General features: G+C 46.8%; 1 protein-coding gene and 1 pseudogene across 3 annotated transcripts in view; one reads left to right on the plus strand and one right to left on the minus strand.

The window, feature by feature from the left end:
- CYP11A1 (cytochrome P450 family 11 subfamily A member 1) overlaps positions 1-13620 on the minus strand; it is a 30015-nt gene extending 16395 nt beyond the window's left edge. Inside the window, exon 1 of one of the 3 annotated variants that reach the window (XM_004056502.4) lies at positions 13169-13620. In XM_004056502.4, the coding sequence (XP_004056550.3) occupies positions 13169-13437 (269 nt within the window). In that variant the 5' untranslated portion in view covers positions 13438-13620. Of the gene's footprint in view, positions 1-11480; positions 12078-13168 lie in introns of those variants that run through there. The other 2 variants (XM_055363752.2, XM_004056503.5) reach the window with 2 other exon arrangements.
- Positions 238-10432, plus strand: LOC129527143 (peptidyl-prolyl cis-trans isomerase A-like; annotated as a pseudogene).
- Positions 13621-14025: the final 405 nt, after the last annotated feature.

Raw genomic sequence — 14025 nt, forward strand, 5'->3', positions numbered from 1 at the left:
TATCCCCTGTGACCTGCATGTATACATCCAGATGACCTGAAATAACTGAAGAATCACAAAGAAGTGAAAATGGCCTGTTCATGCCTTAACTGATAACATTACCTTGTGAAATTCCTTCTCCTGGCTCTTCTGGCTCAAAAGCTCCCCCACTGAGCACCTTGTGACCCCTACCCCTGCCAGCCAAAAAACAACCCCTTTTGACTGTAATTTTCCATTACCTACCCAAATCCTATAAAACAGCCCCACCCCTATCTCCCTTTGCTGACTCTTTTCGGATTTAGCCTGCCTGCACCCAGGTGATTAAAAAGCTTTATTGCTCACACAAAGCCTGTTTGGTGGTCTCTTCACACGGACACGCGTGAAATTTGGTGCCATGACTCGGATCGGGGGGACCTCCCTTGGGAGATCAATCCCCTGTCCTCCTGCTCTTTGCTCCGTGAGAAAGATCCACCTATGACCTCAGGCCCTCAGACCAACCAGCCCAAGGAACATCCCACCAATTTTAAACCCGGTAAGCAGCCTCTTTTTACTCTCTTCTCCAACCTCTCTCACTATCTCTCAACCTCTTTCTCCTTTCAATCTTGGTGCCATCTTTCAATCTCTCCCTTCCCTTAATTTCAGTTCCTTTCCTTTTCTGGCAGAGACAGAGGAGACGTGTTTTATCCGTGAACCCAAAACTCCGGCGCCGGTCACAGACTTGGGAAGACAGTCTTCCCTTGGTGTTTAATCACTGCGGGGATGCCTGCTTGATTATTCACCCACATTTCAGAGGCATTTGATCACCACGGGGACACCTGCCTTGATCCTTCACCCTTAGTGGCAAACACCACTAATTTGGGGGGCAAGCACCCCCCTTCTCTCTGTGTCTCTACCCTCCCTTTTCTCTCCACTTTCCTGGGGGGCAGGCACCCCCCACACCTTCTCTCCATGTCTCTATCCTCTCTTTTCTCTGGGCTTGCCTCCTTCACTATGGGCAAACTTCCACCCTCCATTCCTCCCTGTTCTCCCTTAGCCTGTGTTCTCAAGAACTTAAAACCTCTTCAACTCACACCTGACCTAAAACCTAAACACCTTATTTTCTTCTGCAATGCCACTTAACCCCAATACAAACTCAACAATGGTTCCAAATAGCCAGAAAACGGCACTTTTGATTTCTCCATCCTACAAGATCTAGATAATTCTTGTCATAAAATGGGCAAATGGTCTGAGGTACCTGACATCCAGGCATTCTTTGTTCCCTCCCTAGTCTGTTCCCAATGCAATTGGTCCCAAACCTTCTTTTCCCTCCCACCTGTCCCTTCAGTCCCAACCCCAAGTGTTGTTGAGTCTTTCCAATCTTCCTTTTCTACTGACCCATCTGACCTCTCCCCTCGTCCCCAGACTGCTCCTCAGGTCACTCCCCAGCCAGGATGAATCAGGCTCCAATTCTTCCTCAGTTTCTGCTCCTCCACCCTATAATCCTTCTATCACCTCCTATCCCCAAACCCAGTCCAGCTTACAGTTTCGTTCTGCAACTAGCCCTCCCCCATCTGCCCAGTAATTTCCTCTTAAAAAGGTGGCTGGAGCTAAAGGCATAGTCAAGGTTAATGCTCCTTTTTCTTTATCCGAACTGTCCCAAATCAGTTAGTGTTTAGGCTCTTTTTCCTCAAATATAAAAACCCAGCCCAGTTCATGGCTCATTTGGCAGCAACCCTGAGACGCTTTACAGCCCTAGACCCTGAAGGGTCAGAAGGCTGTATAATTCTCAATATGCATTTTATCACCCAGTCAGCCCCTGACATTAGAAAAAAGCTTCAAAAATTAGAATCCGGCCCTCAAACCTCGCAACGGGAATTAATCAAGCTTGCCTTCAAGGTGTACAATAATAGAGAGGAGGCAGCCAGACAGCAACACATTTCTGAGTTACAGTTACTTGACTCTGCTGTGAGACAAAACCCAGCTGCATCTCCAGCATACAAGAACTTCAAAACGCCTGAACCACAGTGGCCAGGCATTCCTCCAGGACCGCCTGCCCCAGGATCTTGCTTCAAGTGCTAGAAATCTGGCCACTGGGCCAAGTATTGCCCGCAGCCTGGGATTCCTCCTAAGCCATGTCCCATCTGTGCAGGACCCCACTGGAAATTGGACTGTCCAACTCACCCAGCAGCCACTCCCAGAGCCCCTGGAACTCTGGCCCAAGGCTATCTGACTGACTCCTTCCCAGATCTTCTCCGCTTAGCGGCTGAAGACTGATGCTGCCCAATCGCCTCGGAAGCTTCCTGGATCATCACAGGTGCTTTAGGTAACTCTTACAGTGGAGGGTAAGTCCGTCCCCTTCTTAATCAATATCGAGGCTACCAACTCCACATTATCTTCTTTTCAAGGGCCTATTTCCTTTGCCTCCATAACTATTGTGGGTATTGACAGCCAGGCTTTTAAACCTCTTAAAACTTCCCAACTCTGGTGCCGACTTGGACAATATTCTTTTATGCACTCCTTTTCAGTTATCCCCACCTGCCCAGTTCCCTTATTAGGTCAAGACATTTTAACTAAATTATCTGCTTCCCTGACTATTCCTGGGCTACAGCCACACCTTATTGCCACCCTTTTCCCCAGTTTAAAGCCTCCTTCACATCCTCCCCTTGTATCTCCCCACCTTAATCCACACATATGGGACACGTCTACTCCCTCCTTGGTGACTGATCATGCAACCCTTACCATCCCATTAAAACCTAATCACCCTTACCCTGTTTAATACTAATATCCCATCCCACAGCATGCTTTAAAAAGATTAAAGCCTGTTATCACTTGCCTGTTACAGCATGGCCTTTTAAAGCCTATAATCTCTCCTTACAATTCCCCCATTTTACCTATTCAAAAACCAGACAGGTCTTACAGGTTAGTGCAGGATCTGTGCCTTATCAACCAAATTGTTTTGCCTATCCACCCCATGGTGCCAAACCCATATATGCTCCTATCCTCCATACCTCCCTCCACAACCCATTATTCTGTTCTGGATCTCAAACATGCTTTCTCTACTATTCCTTTGCACCCTTCATCCCAGCCTCTCTTCACTTTCACTTGGACTGACCCTGACACCCATCAGGCTCAGCAAATTACCTGGGCTGTACTGCTGCAAGTCTTCATGGACAGGCCCCATTACTTCAGTGAACCCCAATTTCTTCCTCATCCATTACCTATCTCAACATAATTCTTCATGAAAACACACATGCTCTCCCTGCTGATCACGTCCAGCTAATCTCGCAAACCCTAACCCCTTCTACAAAGCAACAATGCCTTTCCTTCCTAGGCATGCTTAGATACTCCACCTTTGGATACCTAGTTTTACCATCCTGACTAAACCATTATATAAACTTAAAAATGCAAACTTAGCTGACCCATAGATCCTAAATTCTTTTGCCACTCCTCTTTCTGTTCCTTAAAAACAGCCCTAGAAGCTGCTCCCCCACTAGCTCTCTCTAACTCATCCAACCCTTTTTCATTACACACAGCTGAAGTGCAGGGCTGTGCAGTCAGAATTCTTACACAAGAGCCGGGACCGCGCCCGGCAGCCTTTCTGTCCAAACAACTTGACCTTACTGTTTTAGCCTAGCCCTCATGTCTGTGTACGGCAGCTGTCGCTGCTTTAGTACTTTTAGAGGCCCTCAAAATCACAAACTGTGCTCAACTCACTCTCTCCAGTTCTCATAACTTCCAAAATCTATTTTCTTCCTCACACCTGATGCATATACTTTCTGCCCCCCTCCACTACCTCTCAGCAAGCCGAACTCATTGCCTTAACTCGAGCCCTAACTCTTGCAAATGAATTACACGTCAATATTTATACTGACTCTAAATATGCCTTCCATATCCTGCACCACCATGCTGTTGCATGGGCTGAAAGAGGTCTCCTCACTACACAAGGGTCCTCCATCTTAATGCCTCTTTAATAAAAACTCTTCTCAAGACCGCTTTACTTCCAAAGGAAGCTGGAGTCATTCACTGCAAGGGCCATCAAAAGGCATCAGATCCCATTGCTCTGGGCAATGCTTATGCTGATAAGGTAGCTAAAAAGCAGCTAGCATTCCAACTTCTATCCTTCACAGCCAGTTTTTCTCCTTCTCATCGGTCACTCCCACCTACTCCTCTACTAAAACTTCCACCTATCAATCTCTTCCCACACAAGGCAAATGGTTCTTAGACCAAGGAAAATATCTCCTTCCAGCTTCACAGGCCCATTCTATTCTGTCGTCATTTCATAACCTCTTCCATGTAGGTTACAAGCCACTAGCCCACCTCTTAGAACCTCTTATTTCCTTTCCATCATGGAAATCTATCCACAAGGAAATCACTTCTCAGGGTTCCATCTGCTATTCTACTACTCCTCAGGACCCCTCCCTTCCCTACACATCAAGCTCAGGGATTTGCCTCTGCCCAGGACTGGCAAATTGACTTTACTCACACGCCCCAAGTCAGGAAACTAAAATACCTCTTGGTCTAGGTAGACACGTTCACCGGTTGGGTAGAGACCTTTCCTGTAGGGTCTGAAAAGGCCACCACGATCATTTCTTCCCTTCTGTCAGACATAATTCCTCGGTTTGGCCTTCCTACCTCTATACAGTCTGATAACGGACCAGCCTTTATTAGTCAAATCACCCAAGCAGTTTCTCAGGCTCTTAGTATTCAGTGAAACCTTCATACCCCTTACCGTCCTCAATCTTCAGGAAAGGTAAAACGGACTAATGGTCTTTTAAAAACACACCTCACCAAACTCAGCCTCCAACTTAAAAAAAGGACTCTGTCAAGAATAGAGCCCAAAAACTCACCAACCAAACAAGTAATTACACTGAATCCCCTTGGGCACTCTCTAATTGGATGTCCTGGGTCCTCCCAATTCTTAGTCCTTTAATACCTGTTTTTCTCCTTCTCTTATTCAGACCTTGTGTCTTCCATTTAGTTTTTCAGTTCATACAAAACTGCATCCAGGCCATCACCAATCATTCTACGTGACAAATGCTCCTTTTAACAACCCCACAATATCACCCCTTACCACAAAATCTTCCTTCGGCTTAATCTCTCCCACTCTAGGTTCCCACACTGCCCTTAATCCTGCTTGAAGCAGCCCTGAGAAACACTGCCCATTATCTCTCCATACCACCCCCAAAATTTTTGCTGCCCCAACACTTCAACACTATTTTATGTTATTTTTCTTACTAATATAAGAAGACAGGAATGTCAGGCCTCTGAGCCCAAGCTAAGCCATCATGTCCCCTGTGACCTGCACGTATGCATCCAGATGGCCTGAAGTAACTGAAGAATCACAAAAGAAGTGAAAACAGCCTGTTCCTGCCTTAACTGATGACATTACCTTGTGAAATTCCTTCTCCTGGCTCATCCTGGCTCAAAAGCTCCCCCACTGAGCACCTTGTGTCCCCCGCCCGTGCCTGCCAAAGAACAACCCCTTTGACTGTAATTTTCCATGACCTACCCAAATCCTATAAAACGGCCCCACGCCTATCTTCCTTCGCTGACTCTCTTTACGAACTTAGCCCACCTGCACCCAGGTGATTAAAAAGCTTTATTGCTCACACAAAGTCTGTTCAGTGGTCTCTTCACAGGGACACGCGTGAAAGAGAGAACCCAGAAATCTGGCATGCCGGTGAAAGGATAAGAATTTCTTATGAGTCAGTCTCTGGGCTCTTTCCCTCTATGCAAACTGGTTAAATATAAAGTAGAAGTCACTGTATATCTCCTCTGTAAAATTTTAAATTAATTGGTTTAATAATAATAAGAGCTTAAGTCAAATATTTTCTCGGAAAAGTAGAAAGTGTAGTGCCTTTTAGTTCATGTGACTTTAGCAATAGTTGGGAAATAAAGACAGTTTTCAAGATTATTGGAAAAATACAGTTGTCTTCAAAATGTAAACATGTGGTGTACATTATGTTCAAATACTAGGTTTGCTAAATCCTTTAACATCATAAGCTGCTTCTTTGGCTTTTGAAAATTGTTTAACTTGCCTGCTTTCCAGCTAGGTAAGGCCTGGGGACATGTGGAGTTAGCCATGCCCATAGCTGTGCTGGAAGTAGTCAAACCTTATCAGAAACTTTATCAGAACTTACCAGTTTTTTTTGTTTTTGTTTTTGTTTTGACAGAGTCTCACTCTGTCCCCCAGGCTGGAGTGCATTGGTGCAATCTCGGCTCACCCACAATCTCCATCTCCCAGATTCAAGCAATTCTCTGCCCTAGCCTCCTGAGTAGCTGGAATTACAGACGCCCGCCACCACACCTGGCTAATTTTTTATTATTATTTTTAGTAGAGATGGGGTTTTACCATCTTGGCTAGGCTGGTCTTGAACTCCTGACCTCATGATCCACCTGCCTCGGCCTCCCAAAGTGCTGGGATTACAGGAGTGAGCCACCGTGCCTGGCCTAACTTACCAGGTTTTATGTTAAAATTCGCCATTATAGGCCAGTCACAGTGCCTCGCACCTGTAATCCCAGCATTTTGGGAGGCCGAGGTAGGTGGATCATCTAAGGTCAGGAGTTCAAGACCAGCCTGACCAACATGGTGAAACCCCCATCTCTAGTAAAAATACAAAATTAGCTGGGCATGGTGGTGCATGCCTGTAATCCCAGCTACTGCAGAGGCTGAGGCAGGAGAATCATTTGAACTCAGGAGGCAGAGGGTGCAGTGAGCCGAGATCATGCCATTGCACTCCAGCCTGGGCAACAAGAGTGAAACTTTGTCTCAAAAAAAACAAATTTGCCATTATAACATGCAATTAAGACTACTAGGAACAGTTTTACATGCAAGGTGTGTAAGAACAGTAGAAAGTGTTGGGGTTTTTTTTTGTGTGTGTGAAAGGTTACAAAAGGTTTTTGCTTCTTTAAAATTTCTGAGTCATCATTTTGGCAAAATAAATAGTTTACGGTAATCTGGAATTCCAAAATCAAACTTCAGTTTCAAAATTGTCTTTCCTAATGCCTGGCTTTCTAGATGAATCAGAGGGCCCCTGAAAACATCCAGAAAAGAGGTAAACAGGATTATTTGACATGTTTAGGTACATGGGATTGCCAAAATGATGTTAAATCTTCTTTAGGTTATATTTTTGTGAATAATATATTCCAAAATTGTATGGGATTTCTAAAATTCTAATGTCTATGTTACCAATCACAATTATAATTATGTTAAGTTATTGTAAACCACAAAAATGACCAAATTTTCTTGTATAAAGCTACTAACCCACGTAAAACAACAAAAAAATTAATTACATATCAAGAAAAGACTTTCATGTTAAACCAGCTAATACTGAAATTGTTTAAAATAGTTTATAACCTGTCGCTTTGCAGATGCCATCACTGCCACCAGGAGCCCTGTACTATCAGCCATGGTCAACCCCACCGTGTTCTTTGACATCGCAGTCACGGCGAGCCCTTGGGTCACGTCTCCTTTGAGCTGTTTGTAGACAAGATTCCAAAAACAGCAGAAAACTTTCATGCTCTGAGCACTGGAGAGAAAGGATTTGGTAATAAGCGTTCCTGCTTTCACAGAATTATCAGAGTTTATGTGTCAGGGTGGTGACTTCACATGCCATAATGGCACTGGTGGCAAGTCCATCTATGGGGAGAAATTTGATGATGAGAACTTCATCCTAAAGCATACAGGTCCTGGCATCTTGTCCATGGCAAATGCTGGATCCAATACAAACGGTTCCCGGTTTTTCATCTGCACTGCCAAGACTGAGTGGTGGATGGCAAGCATGTGGTCTTTGGCAAGGTGAAAGAAGGCATGAATATTGTGGAGGCCACGGAGCGCTTTGGGTCCAGGAATGGCAAGACCAGGAAGAAGATCACCATTGCTGACTGTGGACAACTCTAATAAGTTTGACTTGTGTTTTATCTTAACCACCAGACCGTTCCTTCTGTAGCTCAGGACAGCACCCTCCACCCCATTTGCTCGCAGTATCCTAGAATCTTTGTGCTCTCGCTGCAGTTCCCTTCCATGCCTAGCTGGACTGCCAAGTTAAGTTAAAGTTTATGATTATGAAATAAAAACTAAATAACAACAAAAAATTGTTTATAACCAATGCTTGATCCCATATTCCTAGGAAAACAATTAAAGCTTCAGGTACATTTGGTCATCTGGTCAGCCATTTAAACATTTTATAAAGGGATTTCATTCCATTGTTATTTTCCATGCATGTTTTCTGGTTGTAGAAAAGCTTTCCCATGCAAGAGGGCTGATGTTATAACAGTAGATTATTATGCTACAGTGTATTTTCACCAGATTAAAAAAAAAAAGCTTTTTATGGTTTGAATCTGCTGGAAACATCAGAGAAAGACTGTCCTTGCCATCTACACTATAACAAAACTTCAGGACCTTGAACTTTGGGTTCATAATCTCACAACTGAGAAGGGCCCCTCCATGCTCTCGGAGCTGTGCACCCACTGGAATGCTTAAGGTAAAACTAACCAGGGAAATTTCTCCCAAGAAGAAGATGACATCATTGATGTGAACAGCTTTTCCCAAGTTCACAGATTAAGACTTCTACTATCATGAAACTCTTATTTTTGAATATTTTTTCTTGCTTATGCCTTCTACGAACAATAGAAGTGGAAAAGGGGTCTGTTATGTGCACTTATGGGGAACATTTTTATTTGTGAAGGAGTTTGCAGCCAGCCTTATACATGGATAAAGGCCCAATGTATGTAAGAAACTTTAATGGTAGATGTGTTAGCTCATAATCAATCAAAAACAAAAAATTGATTCACTCCACATAACCCACATCGTGGGTTAAAGAGAACATTGCCAGAAGTCCTTCACTCTTCTGAAAGGGCATCATTTGTTAGGTCCTTTTTCCATGGTTTAAAGTAAAAGAAGCAATGATTAGAAATTTATCCCTCATGATAGGTTCTATAGCAAATTCTACTCTAAAGGCTACAGACTCTAAATTCTCTTGTGAAAGTTATAATAGAATTGGCTAAACAGCGAAGTATCTGTGCAGCTGCTGGCACTTGTGGCCTATACAGAAATACATCAAATGAAGACTATAGAAATTCAGTGGTAGGAGATTGACGAAGAAATTGATTAGTCAAGTCTCGCTCTGTCGCCCAGGCTGAAGTGCAGTGGTGTGATCTTGGCTCACTGCAACCTCCGACTCCCAGGTTCAAGCAATCCTCCTGCCTTGGCCTCCCAAGTAGCTGGGATTACAGGTGCACATGACCACACCCAGCCAATTTTTGTATTTTAGTAGAGATGGGGTTTCACCACGTTGGCCAGGCTCATCTTGAACTCCTGACCTCAAGTGAGCCACCTCACCCAGCCGTGAGTAAACTGTATATAGCTCATTCTTAGATCCATTTGATTTTAGGAGGTTTGGTTTATGGGGACCTTGGGTAAGGAGTATACTCCCAAATTCTTGGTATTATCCTCCTAATAGCCATAATAATGGTCTCCCTGACGCGCTGTATGCTCTCAAAGGTTTTAAATGCTTGCATGAGCCATCTCTAGAATGTCATATGGTCTCTCTTCAACTGGAATAACAGGAGCTCAAAGAAACATGCAACCATGAGGACACCATAACCTATAAATGACATGCTGAGACCAGAAACCCAAAATGATGGTAACTGAGAGTGGCACTGAGGCCCTAGGTTTTGGTCACACTCTCACCTAAGTGAAAACCTGATCAAAAAGGGAATTTTTTTCAACAAAATTCTGTGAGGCCGTTGTTTTGGACTGATCTCATGCACTAGGCCCCAACAAACCAAACAAAACCAAAATGGGGCCACTCATGCCAAGACTTTAAGGAAACACATAGATTCTAGAAAAGACTAGGTTTTGTTTTTTCTTCTGCAAATCTCTACAACAAACATTTCTGACAGTATAGGTATCCACCCCCTAAAGTTTCCATTAAATCTTTTAACCAAATTCATTTCCTCTCACCTAGTGACCATCAAGCTTCAGATGATCATGTAACAAAGGTTCCAGCCAGTTCCAAGTGAAGACACCACCCCTGGACATCAAGAAGCTACCCTTCCTCCACTAGATAGAGCAGGGTGAGAGTTCCGTGATCCCCAATAGGTAGGGACTATGCCCCAAGCCGGCATGAAGCAGTTACAGAAAAAAGACCATCGGTCCCTCTGCCTCCCATAAAGATTTATGGGGATCACATCTCTTGAAGGGGCAGATGAGGCAGGAAAATAGGGTCTGGAGGCAGGGAACATAAGATCGATTCACACTTCAGCTATTACAGGAAATATCCTCTCCATAGGGTGTATGACTATGTAACTTGAATACTTCACCCTCTCCATTTACATAAGGTGTATCTGAAGTAACCAATGGAATCCTCTGGGGGTAAATGCCCCACAATTCTGTAACGGGACCTTTGAGCCCCTACGCTCCGCCTGCTCCCACACTGTGGTGTGTACATTCATTTTCAATAAATCCCTTCATTCCTTCCTTACTTTGTCTGTGCATTTTGTCCAATTCTTTGTTCAAGACGCCAAGAACCTGGACACCCTCCACCGGTAACAAAGGGGCTTAATAAAATAAGGAGTTGCTACTGAGGGTCTAGGAAGTGGTGAAAAGGGAAGAGAGGAGGAAGCAAGGATAACTAGAGATCTATGTGAAGTGAGCACGGGACAGAAGCACCAATAGGCCTAGGAGACAGGGGGAGGAAGGAGAGACCCAGCGGGGAGCAACCTCCCAAGCCCAGCACTCAACCTTGAATAGGGTGGGGTGCGGGGTAGGGGGAGCTCCCTGCCACCAACCAGCTATCAAAAGGGGCAGTTTGGACTTTAAAGGAGTTGTGAGAGAGGGAGGGAGCTGCTGAAGCCCCAACACAAACTAGCCTGCCTTCCCACCCACCCCCAGCCCAGTCATCAAGCCGGCCAACACATCTTACCCTTCCCTCTTCGTGACTGACCCATTGGAATGCTCTGAGTTGTAAAGACCTTTCACTTAAAGGGAAACGTACTGTCCCTCCTGGTCTCCCCTCCCAGCCCCCAACCACCCCTAGGCCACCTCCGTTCCCTCTCAACCGGACTCTTAGCAAAGAACCCAGGTGTGGCTGAAAGGCTGCCCACCGTGGAAACAGCTTTAGCAGTTTTCCCAGGAAAAAGCCACAAGCCCTGGAGGCACAGAGGCCCAAAGACAAAAAAAAAAAAAAAAAAAAAAAAGGCCTTTCCTCCTAGCAGGGAGCAAGCCCGATTCTTGGGAAAGGGAAGGGACAGACTCAGAGCCTCAGGGCCAAGGGGTGAGATCCAGCACCCCAGCAGGACAGGAATCTAGCTGGGTGACCTCTCTGAGCCTCAGTCTCCTCCTCTGACCATGGGGACAACAAACTTCGCTTGCAAGGTGTGCGGAGGGTAACGGATGTAGGGAGGCATTTAGTAGGGCTTGTTCTCTAACCACCTCTCTCCGAGAGTTTCAAAGGGAGTGGGATCTGGGGAAGGTTGAGGCCTCAGGCCTGGGAACTAGGAATACTTTCCCTTTTACCCACCACCATCCCAGGCCTGGAAGAAGATCAGAAGTTGGACAGGAGAGGTCCGGCCGCGCGGACGTCACCTTAGCGCGCCACTGTCGGCTCCGGTGGGCTCGGGTGAGCTCAGGTGAACGCAGCGAGCGAGGGCAGAGGCCAGCAGAGGCGAGGAGTGGATGCTGCAGGGCCGCAGGCCGGGCAGAGAAACGCATACCGGGTCGCTCCCTGCTTCGCCGCCGCCTCCTGGCAGGGCCAGCGAAGCCAGTGCTCCAGCGCCCCCGTAACACCTCAAAGCGCACGGAGTCCGTGTTGGGGAACTTGGCGGCAGAGTGACTGGGACCTAGGAACCTGCGGTGGGGCCGCCGCCGCCTCCGCGGGGCCGAGCGCCTGGACCTCGCCCTGAGGTAAACGTGGGTCGACCCGGGGGGCGGGTGGGCTCGGGCTGTGTCGGGGGGAGGCGGAGGTGAGCGACCCGCGAAGAGCGCAGGAGCAGGCCGGGGGCCACGCGAGGGCGGACCCAATTTTGGAATAGCGCGGCCCGGGCGGCGGCGTGCGCTGGGAGGAATGCTGGGTCTGTCGCTAGCGCCAAACTTGACCACGCTGCGACCTTTTCACTCTGTGCTCTGAACTTCAAATCTCCCTCCCCCGATTTTTTTTTTTTTTTTTTTTTTTTTTTTTTTTTTTGAGACGGAGTTTCGCTTTTGTTGCCCAGGGCGGTAGTGCAGTGACATGATCTCGGCTCACTGCAACCTCCACCTCCTGGGTTCGGGCGATTGTCCTGCCTCAGCCTCCCGAGTAGCTGGGATTATAGACCCCCGCCACCATGCCCGGCTAATTTTTTTTATTTTTATTATTTATTTATTTATTTATTTATTTATTTATTTATTTTTGTAGTAGAGACAGGGTTTCACCATGTTGGCCAGGTTGATCTCGAACTCCTGTCCTCAAGTGATCCGCCTGCCTCAGCTTCCCAAAGTGCTGGGATTACAAGCGTGAGCCACCGCACCCGGCCTTCTCCCAATTTTTAAAACTCGCTGGCTGGGCTGACAGCTACAGGGCCAGGAATTCAAAACTTAGCCTCACCAGTCTCCCCTCCTCAGACCGAGGAGGTTGTTTTGTTTTGTTTGAGACAGAATCTCACTCTGTCGCCCAGGCTGGATTGCAATGGTGCGATCTCGGCTCACTGCAACCTCTGCCTCCCTGGTTCAAGCCATTCTCCTGCTTCAGCCTCCCGAGTAGCTGGGATTACAGGTGCCTGCCACCACACCCAGCTAATTTTTGTATTTTTAGTAGAGACAGGGTTTCATCATGTTGGCCAGGAGGGTCTCGAACTCTTGATCTCAAGTGATCCGCCCACCTCGGCCTCCCAAAGTGCTGGGATTATGGGTGTGAGCCACCATGCCTGGCCAGACCTTGGGTTTGGACCCATTAAAGAGCTTCCTTACAGATGGCTGGTGGTCTTGCCACCAATTGTTTCAAAAGTAGATGTCTGGTTTAGAGTACTTAAGACATTCACAGATTCAAATGTTGAATTTTGAAATATCCCTGATATATTTCTGTATTGTATTACCAAAAAAAAAAAAAAAAAAGAAGTTAGACAGGAGTTTGGAACCAGAGAACAGCTTGTTGGGGGAGTGGGGAGCACAGCAGGGATACCCAGGCCCCTCCTCCTCCCTGTCCCTTCGGCTCCCACCCTCTGCCAGGCTTACCTGTAAATCGGGCCATACTTCTGGAAATTCTGGACATGGTGAAGGTGGACTTTGTGTGTGCCCGTCTCCCTCCAGAAATGGTACAGGTTTAGCCAGCCATTGTCACCAGGAGAGGGGATCTCATTGAAGGGGCGAGGACTGCGGGTGGAGATACCAGCTCCCTTGCCAGTGGGCACCCTGAGATGCCCCAGCCCCTCCCTGGGGGCACTCAGAAAGGTCTGGCAGCCTTTGACCAGGACTGAGCATGGGGGAAGACCCTTGGCCAGCATGCTGTCCCCACAGCTGTGACTGTACCTGCTCCACTTCAGCAGGGACTGCTAGGATGACTGTAGCCCTGGGCCACCAGGGCCAAGATTATAACTACCAGCTCAAGGCCATACCAGCAGCTGATAAAATGTTCACGTCCTTCCTCCTGCTGCAGGCTCAAACCCGCAGACAGCTCCTCCCCTACTCGGTATGAAGATTCAGTCTGGAATTTCTGCAGCGTGAGGTTCTCCAAAGGACAGGGAGACCCCTCTGTCTCTGCCCTCAGTGCCAGCCCTAGCAGACTCCTGAAATATCTGCCTGTGCCTTTGCCTGAGCTGGGGCCTCCCACTGGCCCCTGCAGCGGAGTCCATGCCCTGGCAGCCATTGGTCAAGACTGCAGACAACCTGTGTTTGGGGGAAATGAGGGGCCCAAGAGAAGGTCAGAGCTATCTTGCCAGCTTGGGCAACATACGTCTTAGTTATGGCCCCACTGTATAGACACACATCATTGAACAACAGGGATAAGTTCTGAGAAATGCATCCTTAGGCTATTTTATTTTATTTTGAGAGAGTTTCACTCTTGTTGCCCAGGCTGGAGTGCAATGGCACAA

Source organism: Gorilla gorilla, chromosome 16, assembly GCF_029281585.2.
Source record: "Gorilla gorilla gorilla isolate KB3781 chromosome 16, NHGRI_mGorGor1-v2.1_pri, whole genome shotgun sequence".
Classification (NCBI taxonomy): domain Eukaryota; kingdom Metazoa; phylum Chordata; class Mammalia; order Primates; family Hominidae; genus Gorilla; species Gorilla gorilla.